The sequence below is a fragment of the Petaurus breviceps genome, unplaced genomic scaffold (genome assembly GCF_028583685.1).
Source record: "Petaurus breviceps papuanus isolate PSGF00001 unplaced genomic scaffold, PetGlider_PUasm1.0 175, whole genome shotgun sequence".
Classification (NCBI taxonomy): Eukaryota; Metazoa; Chordata; class Mammalia; order Diprotodontia; family Petauridae; genus Petaurus; species Petaurus breviceps.
The window spans coordinates 8,774,324-8,794,416 of NW_027185764.1; the positions used below are offsets into that span (position 1 = coordinate 8,774,324).

Consider the following 20,093-nt stretch of genomic DNA (forward strand, 5'->3'; position numbering starts at 1 on the left):
TATCTATCTATCTATCTATCTATCTATCTATCTATCTATCTATCTATCTATCTATCTATCTACATATGCTTGGGAGTTGGAACAAATAGCCCCTGAGTCCCTTTCTGGCTTGAGAGCTATGAAAAGTTTCTAACTGATTGTGTGACCCTAAGTATGTCATTTAACCTCTTGGGAGCCCCAGTTTTTTTCACTTTTAAAATGAGGATTGGTTGAGAACCTTTAAGACATCTTCTAGCCCTATTAATGGGGAATACAAATCAGAGGACAAATTCCCCTGGGCCACCCTATCTTTCAGTAAAAAAGAACTTGCCAGGCATATTGTTAAGTAAATGACCAGGCTCTCAGAGGGCATTCCTTTGGGACGCCCCTTCCTGGGGCAAAAAATCGGGGGGGGGGGGGGGGGAGGTGGCAGTTTCTATAGCTCTACAAAAGTTCTCAATAGACCTAAGAGGACCCCTCCTCCAGCCCACTTTAAGATTAGTTTCAGCACCATCTGGATTTCCCCACCAACTGTGCTCATTTTCTACAGAGAGCAGGGCCCCCAGTATCTGGCAATGGATAAAATGGATTGACTGTCCATAGGACTAGAGCCCTGAGCCTAACTAAGTACTTAATCCATGCTAAGACCCAATCCTGCCAGGAGACCCAGTCTGTGTCGTCCCCTCCACCACCCCCCATACCCCGGGGCAAAAAGCAGTATGGGGTGGGGGGGGCTCTAAATAGCAGCAACTGGAAAATTTGTAAAAGCCCCATGGTTTCTCCTCTGATTTCCTCCCTTCTTTAGGTGAAAGGGAAACACCTCTCTTGGGGAGAGAGATAAAGTGGCACCATTTGGTCTTAAAATCCCTAATTAAGAGACTAGTGTTACTATAGAAACACGTTTTCTTCCCCTCTATTTAAAAAAAAAATTAGTGGTTCAGACGTCCCTGAGACTGACTAAGGCTTCTTCACACTTGAAATTACCATCCAGACGGCAGTGTCACATGCATTCAGATGATCACAGGGGAAAGACAAAAGGAGGGGACCTCAGGTTACAAGGATTCCTAAGAGATGGCAGGAAGATTCTCCTCCAGGGCACAGAGGTCCACGCCAGGCTTACAAAGAAGGGCAGATCTCTCACACACACACAAAGGAGTCTAGTCTGTGAACACCTTCATCAAAAAAAACCATTTTTTTAAAAAATAAAAAACAAAAAAACCCCAAGGTTAACCCCAGAGCTGGGTTACATGGACTCAGCAGAAAGGAATGTAGTTTAAAAAAACCAAAACCCTCCATTCCAGCAGATGAAGGCTTCAAAGGGCTGAAACAGAAAACAAATAGAAGGTGCCATGGGGCCCGAGCTGTGGAAATGAAGAAATGCTGCCCAGTAAAACTACATTAGGAGAATCCAGAATGCTGATTAAGCGGCGGCATCTGCAATTCTGATGCTCTATCCCAGGAGACAAACGGGAAAGGAAAAAAATAAAAGCCCCTCCCCCCGGGCCAAACACTGGCTGGCAGATGGCACTGCCACTCTGCATGCCTCCAGGAGGCTTGCTTTGCATCACCCCCCTCTGAAGCTTAGCCTGGTACTTCAGGGGGTGTCTGCCTGGTTCCCCAGCAGGGACACCCAAGCAACATGTGGGGAGATGAAGCAAGAGATGCTGGGATCTTGAATTCATTACTGAAGGCGGGATAGCTCAGGAACAGCAGGAAGACACCCCCCTCCTTTCTTTGTATCCCTTCTGCCCCAAGTACCACTGGAGGCTTTTTTTTTTTTTTTTGCTTTTTGGAAGAGGGGAAGGTAGGGCAATTGGGGTTAAGTGACTTGCCCAAGGTCACATGGCTAGTAAGTGCCTGAGGCCACATTTGAACTCAGGTCTTCCTGACTCCAGGGCTGTGCTCTATTCACTGTGCCACCTATCTGCCCCTCACTGGAGGCTTTAACTGCTTTGTTCCCAAGGGTGCCCTCCATGTGGGGGCTACTTTTAGCCTCCTGCTGGGGGTCAGATGGCCTGGCATGCTGGATAGCTACATGCTATAGTGAGACTGGGCCAAGACTGGTCTCCCTCCCCCAATTCTTCTCCCCTCAACGCTACCCTCCAGACACACCTCAATTTGATGAATCATGGACCTCTAAGTAGGGTACCTTCATCGGGTCAAGAGTGGTAGGAAGGCAATTTTCAGGGAATAAGTGGGATGAAGCCCATCAAAATATCACTCAATGAATGAACAAAATATTTATTATTAAGTATCTCTTAGGTGCTGGGCCCAGTGGACAGGTTCAAAGAATCAAACAATTCCTACTGCAAGACAAGCTCATGTTTTAATGCAAAAGAAATAAGTGTATCCAAAAGTATATACCACACAAATATAAAATTAATAAATACAGACATATACAAAGTGTTCAGCATTGTTCCATTGTTTTTCAGCCGTGTCTGACTCTTTGCAACCCCATTTGGGGTTTTCTTGGCAACATTTCCTGCTCATTTTATAGATGAGGAGACTGAGGCGAACAAAATTTAATGACTTGCCCAACATCACACAGCTAGTGTCTGCAGCCAGATTTGAAGTCAGGAAAATAAGATTTCCTGACTCCAGGCCTGGCACTCTATTCACTTTGTCACCTCAAATATAAGTAGTTGGGGGGGGGGGGGAAATCAGGCAAGACTTCATGCAGAAGATGGTGCATGAGCAGCATCATAAAGGAAGAAAAGGTATCTCTATGAGGGATAGTTAAGGAGGGAATACATAGCAGGCAGGGTGGACCAGCTAATGCAAAGGAACAGAGTGGGATGTCCTGAGTAAGGAACAGAGAGAGCGCCTGTTTGACTATTAAAACTAATCTAAGAGTGCCATTTGAAACCCTAGGCATATAAGCAGCAATTTTCAACCTAGGGACCACGGAGAATTTGCTAGGGGTCTGTCAATCAAAATGCAAACCTCTCTTCTGTAGTGAGAATGTCTCACTTATACTGCTACTTTACAAATGTATGTAGATGCTGTTGTGATTAATAAGCTATAAACTCATTTAAGTTTTATTGAATTCATGGTAGCCTGTATACCCAGCATGTGGAAATATCCAAAATTGATGTTAAAAGGGGTTATCATACTTGAAAAGGCTGGGAACCCTTAGTCTAGAGGACAGGTTCCACACTCCCACTCTGGGGAGTGCTGGAACAATGCAGCAGGGTGGTAATAGTCTGGGGGGGATATTAAAAAAAATAAGGATAAGGAAAGATCAAATAAGAAAATTCTGAAAAGCCATTCATATATGTTTCATCTGTTGTATAACAGAATTAAAGTTGTAGTGATTACATTATTTTCCAAATAAACACACAAAATAACCAATCAGTGGTCAAGTGCACCAACAGGTCTTAATAAGCCAGTGTTGGCAGGTAAGTGCATAGAGGACCATTGGAAGTCCAGCATACATGGGCAGGAATATTTGCATGTAATGACTTGTTTACATTACGATACTATATGGTTACATGATGCAGTATTGCATCATTAAAATTTCAATGAGGGAAAAACACAAATTTATAATCAATTATTAAATTTAAAATGCATCATTTCAAAAATATGTATTTCACATTTTTTGAAACTATGTAAAAATTTTAAACCCCCTGTCCCCCCCCAAAAAAAACCCATTCACAGTTTAAAGAAAATATATTTCCAGGGGTACTCGGTATTTTTTTTTAAAGGGGGTGGTAAACCAAATAAGTTTGGGAACCTCTGGCCAAAATATTCATAGAAGCACTTTTCTAGCAAAAAAACCCTAGAAACAGTGTGGGTCCCCATTGGTTGCAGAGTGATCAAATAAACTGTGGTATATTCAGCTGATAAACATTTATTAAAAACCTATTATGCATCACATATGTAGGGATAACTTGGGGTTACAAAGGAAGGCAAAAGACATTCAGAGCTTTAGCCGAGTGGGGGAGACAATACATACACAATTATGTACAGACAAATTATGTACAGGATAAATTTGGAAAGAATTAGCAGAGTATGTGAAATGTTGAAGAATATTATTGTACCATATGAAACAACAAATGAGGAATTCAGAGAAACATGAAAAAATATGTATGAACTGATTCACAGTGCAGTGAGCAGAACCAGGAGAAAAATGAAAAGAATGCTTAAAGCAAAGCCACAATTGACATGATTTTAATGATCAATTTTGGCCCCGGAGAACAGAACTGAAGCATCTACCTCTGTTTGGTGCAGTGACGGGAGCTATATATATGCTTGCACTCAACTGATTTATCAGTTAGTTTTGCTCAGTGTTTTTCTCTATTACAAGTGGAGTACATCCGGAAATGACTACTGTTGAAACAAAAGGCATCAATGTCTAAAAGCTACCTTCCTCAATCAAGCAACATAAACATTTATTAAGCACCTACTATGTGCTGAGTACAAAGTTATATGTGACAAAATGAACCTTGAACTGAAAGTCAGGCATCCTGGATTCTAATCCCAGGTTCTACCACTAAATAGTGGTATGACCTTGGACAAGTTGCTGGTATTTTCTGAGCCTCAAAGTTCCTCATTGTTCAAATGAAAGGGTTGGACTAAATCTAAATAGGTGCCTTTTCCAGCCCTTACCTCTTGAGTCAAAGGCTCCCGTCTCGCCCCGCCCCCCCCCCCCCCTGCCCAATCAAAACATCCATCTCAATGTCTTTCTCATTAACCTGCTGCCGCCAAATTGGGCAGTCCTCCACTGCACAGATTCCCTACTTTCCTACCTGTTCACAGGTGCTCACTTTGTTCCCTATCAATTCATATTTTATGCATTATGTATTTATCTGTCCAAATATTTCCTTCCATTTTTCCTACTGCTCTCCCTATTGTACTAAGTAATCTCCAGAAGGCAGAGACCATGTCACCTAAATTTTGTATGTTGTAACAGAGTGCTCTCAACACAGAAGCTTAATAAATTGATGTTCAATTCAATCCCAACATCTATCTAGATAATTCAATGACTCAAGAATGTTTCCCTTAATGCCCTCGGGAATGTCAACAGTAGAAAGGCTTTAAAGTTAAAAAGTCTTAACTGGAGAGATACATTCCCCTCCAAACACCCGCAGCCAGTTTCTGCTTGGTATTTTTCCCAGGCTGGCTTTCTTCTTTTTCCCATAATTGTGGCTGTATCCCCTAAGGACCCTCTTCTTCTCTTTTCTCTCCATCTTCTCTCACTTGGTTCAATTAGCTCTTCTCTAAATGACTCCCAGATCCGTACGTCCAGCCCTACTGTTCTCTTTCTTTGGTGTACTGACCATTTTTAACTGGACTCCAATAGGCATCTCAAACACACATCCAAAATACAACTCATTCATTATCTTTGTCCTCCAACCTAGCCATCTTCCAATTTTCTACCATATCTGCGGAGAGTGTAACCTTCCTTCTAATCACCCAGGCTTAAAGCAGCTGACTCATTGCTCTCTCCTCACTTGCCCTCATCCCTTATATACAATCAGCTACCATGTTTTGTTGATTCTTCCTCCCATACATCCCCTTTTCTACATTCACAGGACCACTCTCTCAAGGGCTTCCATGCCTCTTGCCCAGACTACTTCCTTACCTCCGGCTTTTCCCCTTCTCCAATCTACCTTCCCAGCAGTTGCCAAAGGGACATATATTCCTAGAGAACAGGTCTGACCACGCCACTGCCTGACTTAATAATCTCTAGTGGTCCCCTAGTACAGCTGAGATCAAATACACACTTCTGCTTGGCAAACACCTCTTCATTAGACAGCTCCAACCTATCCCCTCAGTCTTCTTATATGTTATTCCCATTCACACGCTCTTCAATCCAGTCAAAATGGCTTCCTAGCACCTTATATCTATTCCATCTTCCTCTATCTCTGTGCCTTTACCTAAACTGCTCCTGTGTGAGCAATGTCCTCCCCTCCTGCCCTTTACCTCTTAAAATCTTTAGCTTCCTGTAAAGCTTAGCACCTTTACCACCTTTTATAGGAGGTCTTTCCAAACCTCCCTCTCCCCATCCCACCCAACTGCCAGTGTCTCTTCTCTCTGCCACTCAAATTACCAGGCGCGAGTGTCTGTTTGTCTCTAGAAGATGAGCTTTCAAAAGAAGTAGTCATCTTCCTACCAAATGGAAGGCATGGAGATCACAAGCTAGCGGATTCTTCTTGGAAAGGCACTGGAATGTCAGTACTTAGAAGAGACCTTGACAGTCATGTGGTACAACCCACAGAGAAAGGAAGTGACTTGCCCAAGGTCACATACACACACGTTGGTATAGATGTCCCCTCCCACACAAATGCTCCTCAAAAGCAATGATTGTTTTTCCATGTGTATCTCCATCAGTATCTGACAACTAGCAAGGATCCAATGCTGCTTATTGAATGAATAGTTCTGGATCCATCCTAATATCCGGATGCTTCTTTTTTGTTTGTTTGTTTTTTTGGAGGGGGTTATGCAGGGCATTTGGGGCTAAATGACTTGCCCAAGGTCACAGGGCTAGTAAGTGTTAAGTATCTGAGGTCGGATTTGAACTCAGGTTCTCCTGACTCTAGGGCCAGTACGCTCTATTCACGGTGCCACCTAGCTTATTTTTCTTTAACAATTTGAAAATTCAACCCAAATATCTGAACTGGATGAAAAAAGGCACCTTAAAAGACGTATGATTCTATCACTACTAACTTCCAACGTTACATCACTTTTCTTTTATCTCCAATCATATTTCAACTATACAGAAGAAGATAATGTTCCCAAGTGGGCTGGTTTAGGATTCAGGAGATCTACAAATTAGTCCTGGCCCTGTCACAGACAAGGCATATGCACTGAAAAAGTCACTAAGCTTCCCCTTCCACACTGATCAACGAGGGGGCGTTACACTAGATAATAGCTAATGTCTGTGTCTAGCTCTAAAATCCTATAATTTGCTGGAATCAAGGACAAACTGGGAGTTTTTTCCCCTGAGCTAGGAGGATAAATATTCACCTAGGAAGATGCTATAGAAAAAACAAACCCACAAACACTTTTATATTCATACTACCCTACTTCACTGTGCATATGAAGGAAGTCCAATCGTTATCTGTTCCCTGAAGCTTTTTATCCATCTCACAAAAGGGGCTTAATTCAACAAGGAAACTGATATGGGCTGGATCTGTTATTCCACTGCTCTAAGGCTGAGCTTCTTAACTTAGGGTCCATGAATTTAGATGGGAAAAAGTCACATCTTTTATTTTCACCACTTGAGTTTCCTTTGTAACATTATTTTATTATGAATTAGAAAACATCATATTGAGAAGAGATCCATGAGTGTTACCAGATGCCCCAAGGTGGTTCATGACACAAAGAAAGGTCAAGAGCCCCTCCCACTACTGAAAGATCTTAAATGAGAAACTCCCTCTCTGCCCTTGCAGGTTGATAACTTCTCTGCAATTTTTTGTCTTGGACTTAAGAATACGAAAACCCATGTGGGAATTCTAGCTTTGATACTATGTGATACCTTGGACAAATCAGTTTCTTTCACTGTGTGTTGTACTATATGCCCATCGAAGTCTCTCCTAGCTCTGACATTCTAGTGCCTCTACAAGAGAAAGACACTAGCTCAGGGGCTTTGACTGGAACCAAACTTTGGGGAATCTACAGCCTCAAGGCCACAGTTTGGATTCAGTCTAAGAGCTGCACTCGAGGACCTAGAGGGCCACATGTGGCCTCGAGGCTGCAGGTTCCCCACCTCTGCCCTAGTTCATGATCTCTATGCCTCCCATTTGGCAGGAAGATGATTACTTCTTCTGAAAACTCATCTTTTAGACACACTAATACAATACTGATGAAACTGTGACATGGTCTAACCATTCTGGAACCATTTGGTATTATGCTAGGAAAATGACAAAGATGTCTATATCCTTTGGCCCCCGTATTCTACTGTTAGGCACATACATAAGCAGTTAAATGATACAAAGGAAGGTCCCATATACACCAAAATATTTATAGCAGCACTATAATGTCAATGTCCATCAGCTGGGGAACAGCTAAACAAACCATGGTACATGTAATAGTACTGTACATAAGAAATGATTTTACCTTTTTTTTTTTTTTGGAGGGCAATTGGGGTTAAGTGACTTGGCCAAAGTCAAATGGCTAGTAAGTGTGTCAAGTGTCTGAGGTTGGATTTGAACTCAGGTCCTCCTGACTCCAGGGCAGAAATGATTAATAGGAAAATTTTAGAAAAGCATAGGACGACTTAAACCAACAGATGCAAAAGAGCTAAGAACCAAAAAAATAGTATCACAAATGATGACAATGCAAATGGAAAAAAAAAATCAAGCAAAACGCCTTGTTAACTGTCCTCCTCCAGGTTGGTCCAGAAGAAGAGAAAACGTACCTATAATTATCCCTTCCACATCACAACCTTCCTATCATGGCTTCAATATATCATGGGTCAGTGTAAGAAATTAAAAGGGAATTTTGGGGGGAGTTTTGCAGAAGCCGCAGATAACATGCAAAGGCCAGCAGATGATAAAGGTGAAGGCTGGAAGATGATAAAAAGTTTAGAAACTCAGAAAGGTGTAAAATATATGTATAGTATTGTATAATATCAACATGCCTTATCTTTTAATACCATAATTCAGATGACTTCTCTGGTACAAAGGGAGGGTGAAAAAATTTTACATGGACTTTCCAGATCAAAGGAGGCACTGCCCCTAAGCCATGGCGTGGAAAGGATAACTGTACTTCTCATATTTGCAAAGGTAGGGATTTTGGGCAGCAAAGAGAGTCAGAATGACCCTTCTTTTTTTTTTTTTTTTAAGCAATCGGGGGTTAAGTAACTTGCTCAAGGTTTGACGGCCAGTTATTTCTGGGTGTGGTGCTGAGTGTCTGAGCCCGGGATTCGATCTCCAGGTCGTCCCAACACTGGAGCCGGTGCTCTTACTTGCTGTGCTACCTGGCCGCTCCAGAATGACCCTTCTTTACGAGTTCAAATCTGGTCTCAGACATTTCCTAGTTGTGTGACCCTGGACAAGCCACTTTACCCTGTTTGTATTAGTTTCCTCATCTGTAAAATGGGATGGAGAAGGAAATGGCAAAGCACTCTAGTATCTCTGCCAAGAAAACCCCAAATAGGATCATGAAGAATCAGACACGACTGAAAAATGACTAAATAAAAGGGATTCTGGGTGTGGAACAATACTGAAAGAATTGTCTTCTTTCCTCACCCTCACCTCCCTTAAAAAAGACCAGAGCTCCCTGGCAAGGTGACAGGGGGAATATATTTGAAAATGAAGGTGAAATAAAAACCAAAAAAAGAGTCCAATAATTTCTTAAAAGACCATCTTGACATGTTACAATTTCGATTTACCTCCAAGAGATAATCTTTATTGCCTATAGCCCTCGGTCTACAAGCTTTCTTTCAGGAAAAATGTGGGCCTTCCTTGACACTCCACCTAATCTAATTACGAGCTTCCCTGGGGAAGTCTATCTAGCCTGATTTGGACTATTTACCAACAAAGAGTTTTAATTCTACTCCGGTGACCCTTTTTCAGAGTTGCCAGAAGGATCATGTGGCTTGAAATTCAAGGCCAAGAGGAGAGTGGCAGAATGCCCCAGTGATGGCCCTGGCTCCGCGCCTGGCAGAAACCTCCTGGGCTTCAGTTGTCTTTAGGCCCAACATCCCTGTATCATTTCTATTCTTCTAGACTGTCCTAGTTCAGAGTCCCTTGAGGTGGCCACATGAAAACTTTCTAAATCTTAAGAGACATTAGCCCTACCAACTTCCTGAAGTCACTACTTCCATCTTTCCTTACTGGTATTTAAGACTTAAGGGTAGATTTAAGATTAGGCTCTAAATGTCAAGTGGAATGCTGACCAATCTCTCTAATGATGACGACCCACCATGTACAATTAGGGCAACGATAAGTCTAGGGTTCAGTCTAAGCTAAGGACTCTGCTTGTCTACTCAACCTTGTTTTGTACAAAGTAGGTGTTTATAGGATTGTGGAATTGAACGTTGTAAACTAAAAGTAAATAAAATTTTTTTTAAAAAGTAGGTGCTTATAAGGGGGATTACTGAAAGGAGATGGAAGACAAGGCCTTTAACCCTAATCATTGGAATGGCTGGATTCTAGACTTTCCATGATTGTGGCAATGCAGAATTCAAAGGGCCTCAGGGGCCATCTACTCCCAATATATCTGATCAGAGAAGCCCTTGCCTCCAGAAAACCAGTCTCTTAGAGGCAGGTAGGTGACCCAGTGCAGAGAGCCCTGGACCTGGAGTAAGGAAGACCAGAGTTCAACCTCAGACACTTAATAGTTGTGTAAACCTGGACAAGTCACTTAACCTTTGCCTAATTTCTCAACCATAAACTGGGGATAACAACACCTACTTTCTAGATTGCTGTAGGAAATGAGTTCTCTCTAAAGCATACAGCACAGTGCCTGGGATATAACAGGCGCTTAATAATTGCTTAATCCTGTCCTTTCTCACTAATCCACTTTCAGATGGTTTTCATCGTTAGGAAATGTTTCTTTACATCAAGCCTGAATATGCCAGTATAAGGTGCAACCACAACTCCTCATAGTGCCTTCTGAGGCCAGATAGAACAAATCCAACCCTTCTCCCACAAGAGGGCCTAAATATATCTGAAGGCAATGATCATGTCCCGGTTCGGTGCCTTCTCTTTCCCATCCACAAACCTCCCGTTTCCTTTACCCAGTCCTCATTACCCCAGTCTACTCTCCAGTCTTATTCTTCTGGATGCTTTCCAGCATACTGATCTAGGCTAAAATGTCGTGGGCAGAACTGACCTTCATATTCCAGACATGGTCTGATCAGAACAAAGTACACAGGGTCTATTCCTTCCCTCATTATGAACACTATTCTTCCAATGCAGCTTTTTTTAAAGTCACATTAGGTTTTTTTTTTGGGGGAGGGGGGGGCTACCTCATCATACCAACGACTCATAGTCTATATTGTGGATAGAACAGTAGACTTGGAATGAGAAAGACCGGAGTTTGAATTCTGCCTCCAAGATTTGCTAGCATACTATTTGATCCTTATCTACATATCCTGTGTGATCATAGATAGATTAACATGTGATCACAACCACCGTTGGCCTCAATTTCTTCATCTGTAAAATGGGAATAATAATGGCGCCAACCTGCTTCTTGTTAATGAGATAGCTAGATGGTTTAGTGGATAGAGTTCTGGGCCTACAGTCAGGAAGACCTGAGTTCAAATCTGGCTTCAGACTAGCCGTCTGACCCTGGGCAAGTCACTTCACCTGTTTGCCTTAATCCACTGAAGAAGGAAATGGCAAACCACTCCATTATCTTTGCCAAGAAAACCCCATGGACAATATGGTTCACAGAGTCAGGAAGAGTTTGATGTCCGGACAAGAACCTCTTAGGACTCAATGACATAACACAGGTAAAGGCTTTGCAATCTTAAAATGCTATCTAAATGTTAGCTATTACTATACTAAAACCTCCAGATCATACCTTGTCTGAAAAATCTCCCTCTCCTTTTACTTAAAAGTTGACTTTTTGAACTCAAGTTATCAGTTAAGTTTTACCTTTTTAGGTTTGGCTTAATATTCTAATCTGAGACTTTGCAGGAGGCCCTCTGTCATTCACTGGCCTCATCTCTCCTGCAGACTTGGGAAACATTCTTTGGGGCTTAATCTAACTCATTGCTAAAAATGTATTAAATAGCACAGGGCCAAGTATACATCCCACTGAAGACATAGCAGGTGTTCTTAATCTAACCAACGTATGAGTAGCTAGCTACCGCCTCTTGTCCGTAAGGATAGCATGAGAGACTGTCAAATGATTCTCTGTCCTTAGCTAATCCCTGAAAGAGGAGACCAAATGTTCTTCCAGAAGGGGCATGATTGCCAATAAGGATATGACAATGAGAGACTAGTCCCAACGGAGGCCAACTCCAGAGCCCTCCCCACCTCCACAAAGCCAAGCTACAGTTAATAAGACGTTCCCCGATACTTGGATGGTGTCAGAGGCTTTGGGACCATCTCCCTAGAAAAGGACCCTGTATGATGAACTACTGGAGGAAGTCAAGAGATCATAGCACTAAGTACAGCGCCTAGCATGTAGCAGGAGCTTTATGAAGCTAGTTATTATCATTATTGTTAAAGGGATTAGCTGCTATAGTCATTCCTTTTGCTCTCCTTGATGATGGCTAAGGACCAAGCCTTGTGCCCTGACTCCTGCAGGGAAGGCAGGTCAATTCCTTATGAGTAAGGCCCATGTCATGGACTTTTATACCCAGCATTGTGCTTACCAATGCACTAGACCCAAGACTGGGGCTGGCTGAACATGCAAGTACTCGTTGATCCAGACAACTTGATTTCTCACTCCAGGAATGTTTCAATGCCACAATTCGGAAAAAAGCAAGGTTCCCAAGGCCAGAAATTCCCTATGGTATACAGGAAGGCTCTGGAGAACTCACTTGCCTAACCCATCAAGTCCTTACAAGTTGAGTGTTAGCACCTTACTTCTGAAATATGACTTCTGAGTTCTTAAAGAGGATGAATCACAAATAACTGGAAAATCATGAGCCTTAAGGGAACAGGAAAGGGGGGAGATGAGAAAATTACATAGGCCACTTTGAATTTTCAACACGATCATTTTAAAAGGCAAAAAGGAGATTAAAAAAAAAAAACTCCAAAACTTTACCAACATGAAAATCCAAGAAATGTGATTATTTTATCAGCTTAATGGGATAGACAGTAAGGGACCTCCCTCCAAAGATTTAGTAGAAACCCTGAGAAGCTCTTTGAAGCAGGGTTGTTCTACATAAATTAAGTCTGGACCCAGGTTCTAAGTCCAGCATCCTATTTACTGAAACAGGAAACTGGAATTTTGTTTGGGAGTCTCACACTAAAGATAAAACTAGGTACTAGGAGATATTTGGAGAACAATTGAAGACTGGGGATGGAGCCAGCATCGCAGCTTTGGAGATTCATGTCCCTTGGGATGTTCTTTATTATAGAATACCACCAATGGGCACCCCTTTCCCGCACCCCTCTCCCTCACCCCTGCCCCATACACTTATTAATGATTCTGTCAAGTTTATCAAGATAATCCTAGTTAGTACATGTATAATCTAGATCAAATTGCCTGCTTTCTCAAGGATGGGGGAGGGGATTGAGGAAGGGAAGGAATTTGGAACTCAATTTTAGAAATCAGATGTTTAAAATTGTTTTAACATATAATTGGAAAAAATAAAAATAAATTTAAAAAACAAAATATAAAATTTTTCCCAAAAAAGATAATCTTAATTACTGGGTTTTCTTCTTCCTTTCCTGTCAGCCCCCAAGTTTCCTATTACATAGTCTGCATGTGAATTCAAAAAGTTTTTCTGCTTATTTGAGGATCATAAGACGATAGATTTAGAGGTAGAAGAGACCTTGATGGCTGCTGAGTTCAACCCCTTCGTTTTATAGAAGAGAAAAATTAAAGCACAGAAGTTACAATGACTTCACCAAGGTCACAAGATGCCCCTCTAATTGACAATAGTTACCTAACTTTCACCTCTTAAAAATAATGTCAGCAGGGGTGGCTAGGTGGCGCAGTGAACAGAGTACTGGCCCTGGAGTCAGGAGGACCTGAGTTCAAATCCGGACTCAGACACTTACTAGCCTTGTGACCTTGGGCAAGTCACTTAATTGCCCTGCCTTCCCTTCTCCAAAAAGGAAAAAAAAAAGTCAGCGTCAGAAGGTAAGGTTAGTATTCCTGACTTGCCCAGCTACCCAGGTGTCTCTTGACAGAAGGGAAAGGAAAGGAAAGGAACATAAGCAGCCTATAGGTGACTTGCTTCCTCTCCTATTCATTCAAAATTAGCTGGGATTTCCAAGTCCCATTCTTATAACTTTCCAGGACAGCTAGAGTGCTATGAACACACCTACTTCTCTTCCCTATCACTTTTATTTAAGTATTTCCTCTGAGGACTGTCAAAAAGGCCGAGAAGCAAAAGAAACACAGACTTCCAGATGGTATCTTCAAAGAAAAGCTGGTCTTATAATCAAAAGGTCCCAGTTTTTTGTTTTTATCTTTTTTTTTTTTTGATCAGCAAAGTCATCAATTCCCAAGATGAATGGGATTCTCCCCAAAACTTCTTGTACATCCTCTCCTTTCTCCCTTTAGGCTTAAAGGATCAGGTAACCAGAATCACAGAATTTGAGGATTTGAAAGAGACTCCAATGTCCTTCTAGATCAAGGGTGGAGAACCTGCAGCCTCGAAGTTTGGATTCAGTAAAGGGCCGCACTCAAGGACCTAGATGGCTACATGTGGCCTTGAGGTCAAAGGTTCCCCACCCCTGATCTAGACCAACTCATACATAAAGGGAATTCCTACTAGGATATACCTTCAAAGTGTCTCCTTTGAACCCACCACCCACTAGGGTAGCACTTTTCACTTTTGGACTACTCTAATGGCTAGTTGGTTTCTCTAGATGTCAAGCCTACATAGAGAGCCTTTTGCAGTTTCTACCGACTGCTCCTGGGTCTGTTCTATGGGGCTAAAGGGAACAAGCCCAATCCCTCTTCTAGGTAACAGCCCACCCAAAACAAACCAGGGCCTCTTCTATCCAGGCCTTGGAGCCAGGTTGCTAAAGGGAAAAAATGTCCCCACCCACTGGAGTGGGAGGGAAGAGTCACCTGGCACTCAGCTCAACTGGCAGGAGTGCCCCATCATTTCCTGTTCCCCATCAGGGTTAGTCACTGCTTCTAACTCACCTGGGGGGCCTGAGAAACCAAGAACCACCATATGGGCCTGGAGGATCTGGTTCAATTGCAAGATTCCCTGGGACATACAGCCCTCCCATTCAGTCATCTTTTCCCTCTCCTTCCATGAAAGGTCACTGGAGGTCTCCAGCATTCCAAGGAACCAGAAAGTAAAATTATGTAAGGAGTCCCTCTAGTCAAACAAGACTATGTCTGGAAGCCTAACACCAAGAGAAGGGGCAGGCATGGGCCACCTCATGAGCTAGACAGGACCTGGCTGAACCACTCAGTTTCATTTTAGTAATCTATCCAAGTCAGGTGAGCTGGAAGGAGAACCCATGTTACTGAGCTCCAACACTCACTGTATTATAACATTCTATCTCTTTCCCTATTTTTGTTCAAAAGAGTTAAATGCCATAGACTGTCTCACAGGATCCCAGATCTAGGGGGTGGAAGGGACTTCTGAAGTCACTTGATCCCACCCCTTCATTTTAAAAAGGCAACTAAGACCTAGGGAGCATTTGATTTGGGAATCAGGAGGACCTGAATTCAAATCCTGCCTCAGACACTTAGCTTTGTGATGCTGGGCAAGTCACTTGGCTTCCTCATCTGCATAAAAATTAGTAGATTTATGATTCCAGAGGCCTGATGATTAACCTCCAGAGGTGAGAGGCTTAGAGTACAAAATGAGACATCCATTTCTTTTTGGATGTGGCCAATGTGTTTTGTTATAGTTTTCTTTCTTTTCTCAATGGGAGGAAGGGAGGGGGAAAATAAATGCTTGTTAATTGAAAAACAAAATAATTTTTATTAAATGAATGACTTAGACTCAGTGGCTTTTAAGGTCTCTTCCAGCTATAAATCTATGATTCTCTAAGTGTTCTCTAGCTCCAGGGATCCCAGAGGTAGAATCTGAACCCAGGCCCTCTGATTTTAGTGTTTGTTCAAATGGGTCCAGGTAAGAGAATCAGATGCTGGAAAAACCAGGACCCCATTGTCTTTTTGGAGGCAGGCTCAAGTTGGTGGGCTTCAAGGGAGAAGGTAGAGGGCATCCCTGCTTCCTGGGGGCAGAAAGCCTGTTATGAGGCTCGAGGAGCCTGTTCATCTGGTTTAAGCAGAGACTGAAAAGAAAAAAAAAGGAGAACAGTGAAGGGCTGGGGGGTGAAGGAAGGAGAGAAAGAAGATCCTAAGGAAAGATGAAAGGGGAAGAAAGAAACCCCAGCACTCTCTGGGGGTGCTGCAATTCTGGCTCAATCAGGTCATCTCCAGGGACTCTGGCTCTATCTTATCAGTCAAGGTAGACAAGACCTCTCTTACTCAGCTGCCTGGGTAAAGAGTTTATCTTAGAAACTGGAATTCAGCATGGGCGTTCACCATTGTCCAGAAACCAGATCCCTCTGTTGTACAGAAGAGGAAAGGAGATGGTGGGATTAGAGAAACCCAGCAAAGCCACTGGAAAAGAAAAGGTTAATTTTTTTTTAAGTTAGCAAAGTCTCAGCAGCAGTTCTCCAACTGGCTGGTGGCTGCTGCTTCTGGCCAGGATTAGCTGAACGGAAACAGCTTTTCTAGCTGAAATGAACTTAAGGCAAGAGATCATACTTGCAGCTAATTGGACCACTGCTGCCTTCTTTCAGAGCCCTGCAAGTCCCAATTCGGGTTTTGGTTTGGGGCTGGCAATTTCATTGGCACCAAAGAGTTTTCAGAAATTAAGGAGATGGAGTAGGAACCCCACCCACCTCTGAACCCAAGGTCTGTTTGGGGCTGCTAACCATTTACCTTCTCCCAGTTCAATCAGACCCAAACCAGGGCTCAGAGACTCCAGTTAGACTCACACAATAGAGGTTTGGGAAGCCAGCTGATTGGATCCTGAATTCTACCCCACCCCCACCCCCTTTCCTTCAGGGCAAGTAGTTTGTTTTTTTTAAAGTGTGGGGGTAAGGCAGGGGTGAGAGCTCTAGGGCCCCTTCCTGCCCTAAATCGAGGATCCTTTACATCCCGCTGGAGATGTTCCCAGGCAAAACTGCTCAAGGCTTATATTTAAATCTGTAGGACACACCCTGAAGCCAAGTCACAATTATTCATTCCTCCTAGAGGCAGGATCCTACCATTCTACCTCTTCCCAGAAACACAGAAGGGAAGCATCGGGATTTATGGTCCCTGTTGAAAGAAAAAAAACCCAAAACCCTGACCTTTACACTAACACCACCCCCTCTCCTTTCACATAACACATCTGGTTTTCTCATCTGCAGTGTGACTATGTCATTAACTGTATGACAAAGCTGAATGAAGGGGGAAACACAGATTAGGCAGCCCCTCTCCTTAAATTCTCCAGGCCCCACCTCACAAAGACAAGAGATTTATTTACATCAACATATAATGGTTGGAATTGCAAAACGTGTGTTGAGAATCCCAGGGTTTTTGTGAGGGGGTTGGGAAGGGGTATATAATGCAGTGGATATTCCTTTCACCAATCTTTTGGATAGAGGAGATTTTCTGGCTTTTTTAAAGATGCTGTTTTTAAAATTGGCTGAAGATGGTCAAGCCCCGGTCATCCCAACCCATCCAGAGATCACCTCCTCATCTCCAAAGTCAATGCTGAGGAGAACAGGGGCCCCTATTTCAAAGTTAGAGGGGAGGGATGCAGAGAAAGAAGGGCAAGGCGACATGAGGGGTCCAGCTTCAAGAGACACTTAAGAAAGGGACTAAGGTGAGAAACAGGCTACCAGACAGACCATAAAAGACTGGAGGAAGGAACTGTAGCCCATCAAAAGAGAGGAAACCTTCTGGGACAAGAGCAGGAACTGTATGCAATACCTCTCACCATCCACCAGTCAGAAGGATCAGGAAGGAGACTTGCCCCCCTGGCGAGCTGATGTGGCATCTGCATTCTCTTGGGGGGGGGGGCATGTTTAGGCAGTTGTTACTTTTAAGTTTAGAGGATGAAACTAAATGAGTTTTGTGGATAGCAGGGGCTCTGTTGAGTTCCATGAGGAAGTGTAAAAGATACATAAGATTTCCACACCTCCCAAGTTAGGGTAAAAGAAAACATGTGTATATTTATAAGGGGAAAGGAGAGGGGTGAGACAACCACCAAGAGAGCAAAGAATGAATGAGCCGCCCCCACCCCACGAGGCAGACACGTTTAGACAGAAGTCGAAGAAAGCAGTTCAGGAAGCATCATCACTCATTCCACTCCCCCCTCCAATCTCATCATTCTGCTCCCTCCACTCTACCCCACCCCCCCAGTAGGGAAGAGGGAAGAGTTAGGGTGAGGAAAAGGAGAGGATTAACATCCTCTGGGTTACCAGGAATAGACAGGGGTGGGGGCCCAGGGAGGCCTTTCCACATTCCACTAGGAAGGGGATGGCTCCGGGGCTCAAAACTGCCCCAGGGATTTCCCTTTGAATTCTTCGGAGGAAATGGGATTCCTGGGGGGTAGGAAATAAAGCAGAAAAGGTCCCAAGACAGAAAACTGTCTCTCCCTCGAGCCCTTGGGTTTCGACCTCTGCTTCCTCTGCCCTCTCCCCACCGACAACAGATCCCTCTCCCCCAAGGAGGAGTAGCAGTATAAGGGAGGGAAGGGGGGAGTGGGGATAAGCCCCCAGACAGCAGTTGCCCCCCCCCAGGCCCACTTAGGTATCCCTCACGTGGGAAGCACCGTTTTCCCCCACATCCCAGAGTGGAGACCCAGGGGGAAGGTGTCGGGGGGTGAGGAGGGGAGAATGGGGAGCAGGCTGGGTGGAGGCTGGGAGAGAAAGGAAGGTCAGGAAGGCTTAAGCAAGCTGCTAGCTTGGAAAAGGGAAAGAAAGGGCGGGAGTGATGGGGAGTGGCCGGGCTTTGAGGAGGGGAGGGGAGGGGCGCGAGGGACCCTTACCCTGCCGGGTGGACACGTTCCTCTGGTTGCCCGCCTGCAGCACCACCTGGGGACAGCTCTGCTCCAGCACGAAGAGCTCGTCCTTGCCCACCTTGGTGCTCTTGCCCGCCTTGAGCGTGCCGCTGGGGCCCGACGGCGCCAGGTAGCGGCCCTCGCAGTCCCGGAAGGCCACCTTGCCGGACCTGAACTCCAGGGTGTAGCCGGTGCCGGGCTCGGGCTTCTCCACCAGGCGCCCGTCGTTGCGCAGGAACCGGTGGTCGGCCGTCTGCACGCTGTAGCGCTGGTCCTGGAAGACCAGGGTGATGAGCGAGTCCACGCCCCAGGGCACGTCGCGGTCCACGGCGATCTCGTCCTGCCGGGCGCTCAGGTGCGCGTAGCGCTTGCGGGTCAGGCTGTAGATGTTCACCTGGGGGTGCATGGCGATGTGAACGCTCCACTTCTCGGCGGGAGAGATGGTCTGCGCGAAGCACGACAGCCGGTCCTCCGTGCCCCCGAAGTAGCGCCGGTGCGGCTCGGACTGCAGTGACCAGCGCCCGTCATCGTGGGCCACGATCAAGAAGCGGCAGTCGGCTCCGGGCGTCTCGCTGTCGCAGCTCACGTTGCCGTCCTTGTCGGCCGCCAGGTAGCGGCCCAGGTGGCTCTTGAGGCACACGGCGTGACCCCCGCCGCTCGCCTCGTCGGCCGGCTGCTCCAGCGTCCAGATCTGCTTCTTCTTCAGGCTGGTGGCCGAAGCGTTCACCTTGAACCCAAAGGCCTCCGCCGTCAGGTACTTGTTGCCGCAGTTGATGAGCCCGAACTGGATCTGCACCGACTCCGACGTGCCGTTGGCCGTCATGCTGGCTCTGTGTTGGGGGGCGATGCTGCGGGGCCGGAGAGAGAGAGCGAGCGAGCGAGAGGGCAGGGTGGGGGACCTGGGCGCTGGCGAGCCGCTCCGCGGAGCTGGCAGAGGGAGGGCTGGCTCTTCCCGTGGCCCCTGGCTGCCGCCTCGCGCCTCTGTCTTCTGATGCCCTCCCGCCTGCCTTGCCTCGCCTTGCCCCACCAGCTCACCCCGGTCCTTTGTTCGCCTGTAACGCGCTCCCGCTCCCACCGCTCCACAAAGCCTGCCTCTCACCGCCCCAGCTGCAGCCTATATAGACAGGATGATGTCAGGGGGTTTGCAGCCGGCCCCGCCCCCGACGGAGCCTCCCGGCCCCCGCGCAGGGGTTGGGGATGGGGATGGGCATGGGGATGGGGATGGAGACGGGATTGGGAAGGAGCGGAGGGAGGGTGCGAGGGAGGGAGGCTGCAGCTGCAGCTCGCAGTGGGGGCCAGCACAATGCAGCCCACAGATTCCCCCCTCCCCACCCCCCTAGCCAGCCAGCCCCTCCGAGTCCCAGCCCATGTCTTGCAGAAAAAGAGGCTTGGGCAAGGCGGGAAATCTGAGGCGGAGGTTCATTCTAAAGAAGTCTTTTCATTGACCGGTGGGGGGGGGGGAGGAAGAATCCACAAATTGGTGGGGGGCCTTTTTTGTCACAGGTTTTAC

General features: G+C 45.3%; 1 protein-coding gene across 1 annotated transcript in view; it reads right to left on the reverse strand.

Moving 5' to 3' along the window:
• FSCN1 (fascin actin-bundling protein 1) overlaps positions 1-19,684 on the reverse strand; it is a 40,784-nt gene extending 21,100 nt beyond the window's left edge. Inside the window, exon 1 of the mRNA XM_069084745.1 lies at positions 18,572-19,684. Coding sequence (XP_068940846.1) covers positions 18,572-19,406 — 835 coding nt within the window. The 5' untranslated portion in view covers positions 19,407-19,684. The remainder of the gene's footprint in view (positions 1-18,571) is intronic.
• Positions 19,685-20,093: the final 409 nt, after the last annotated feature.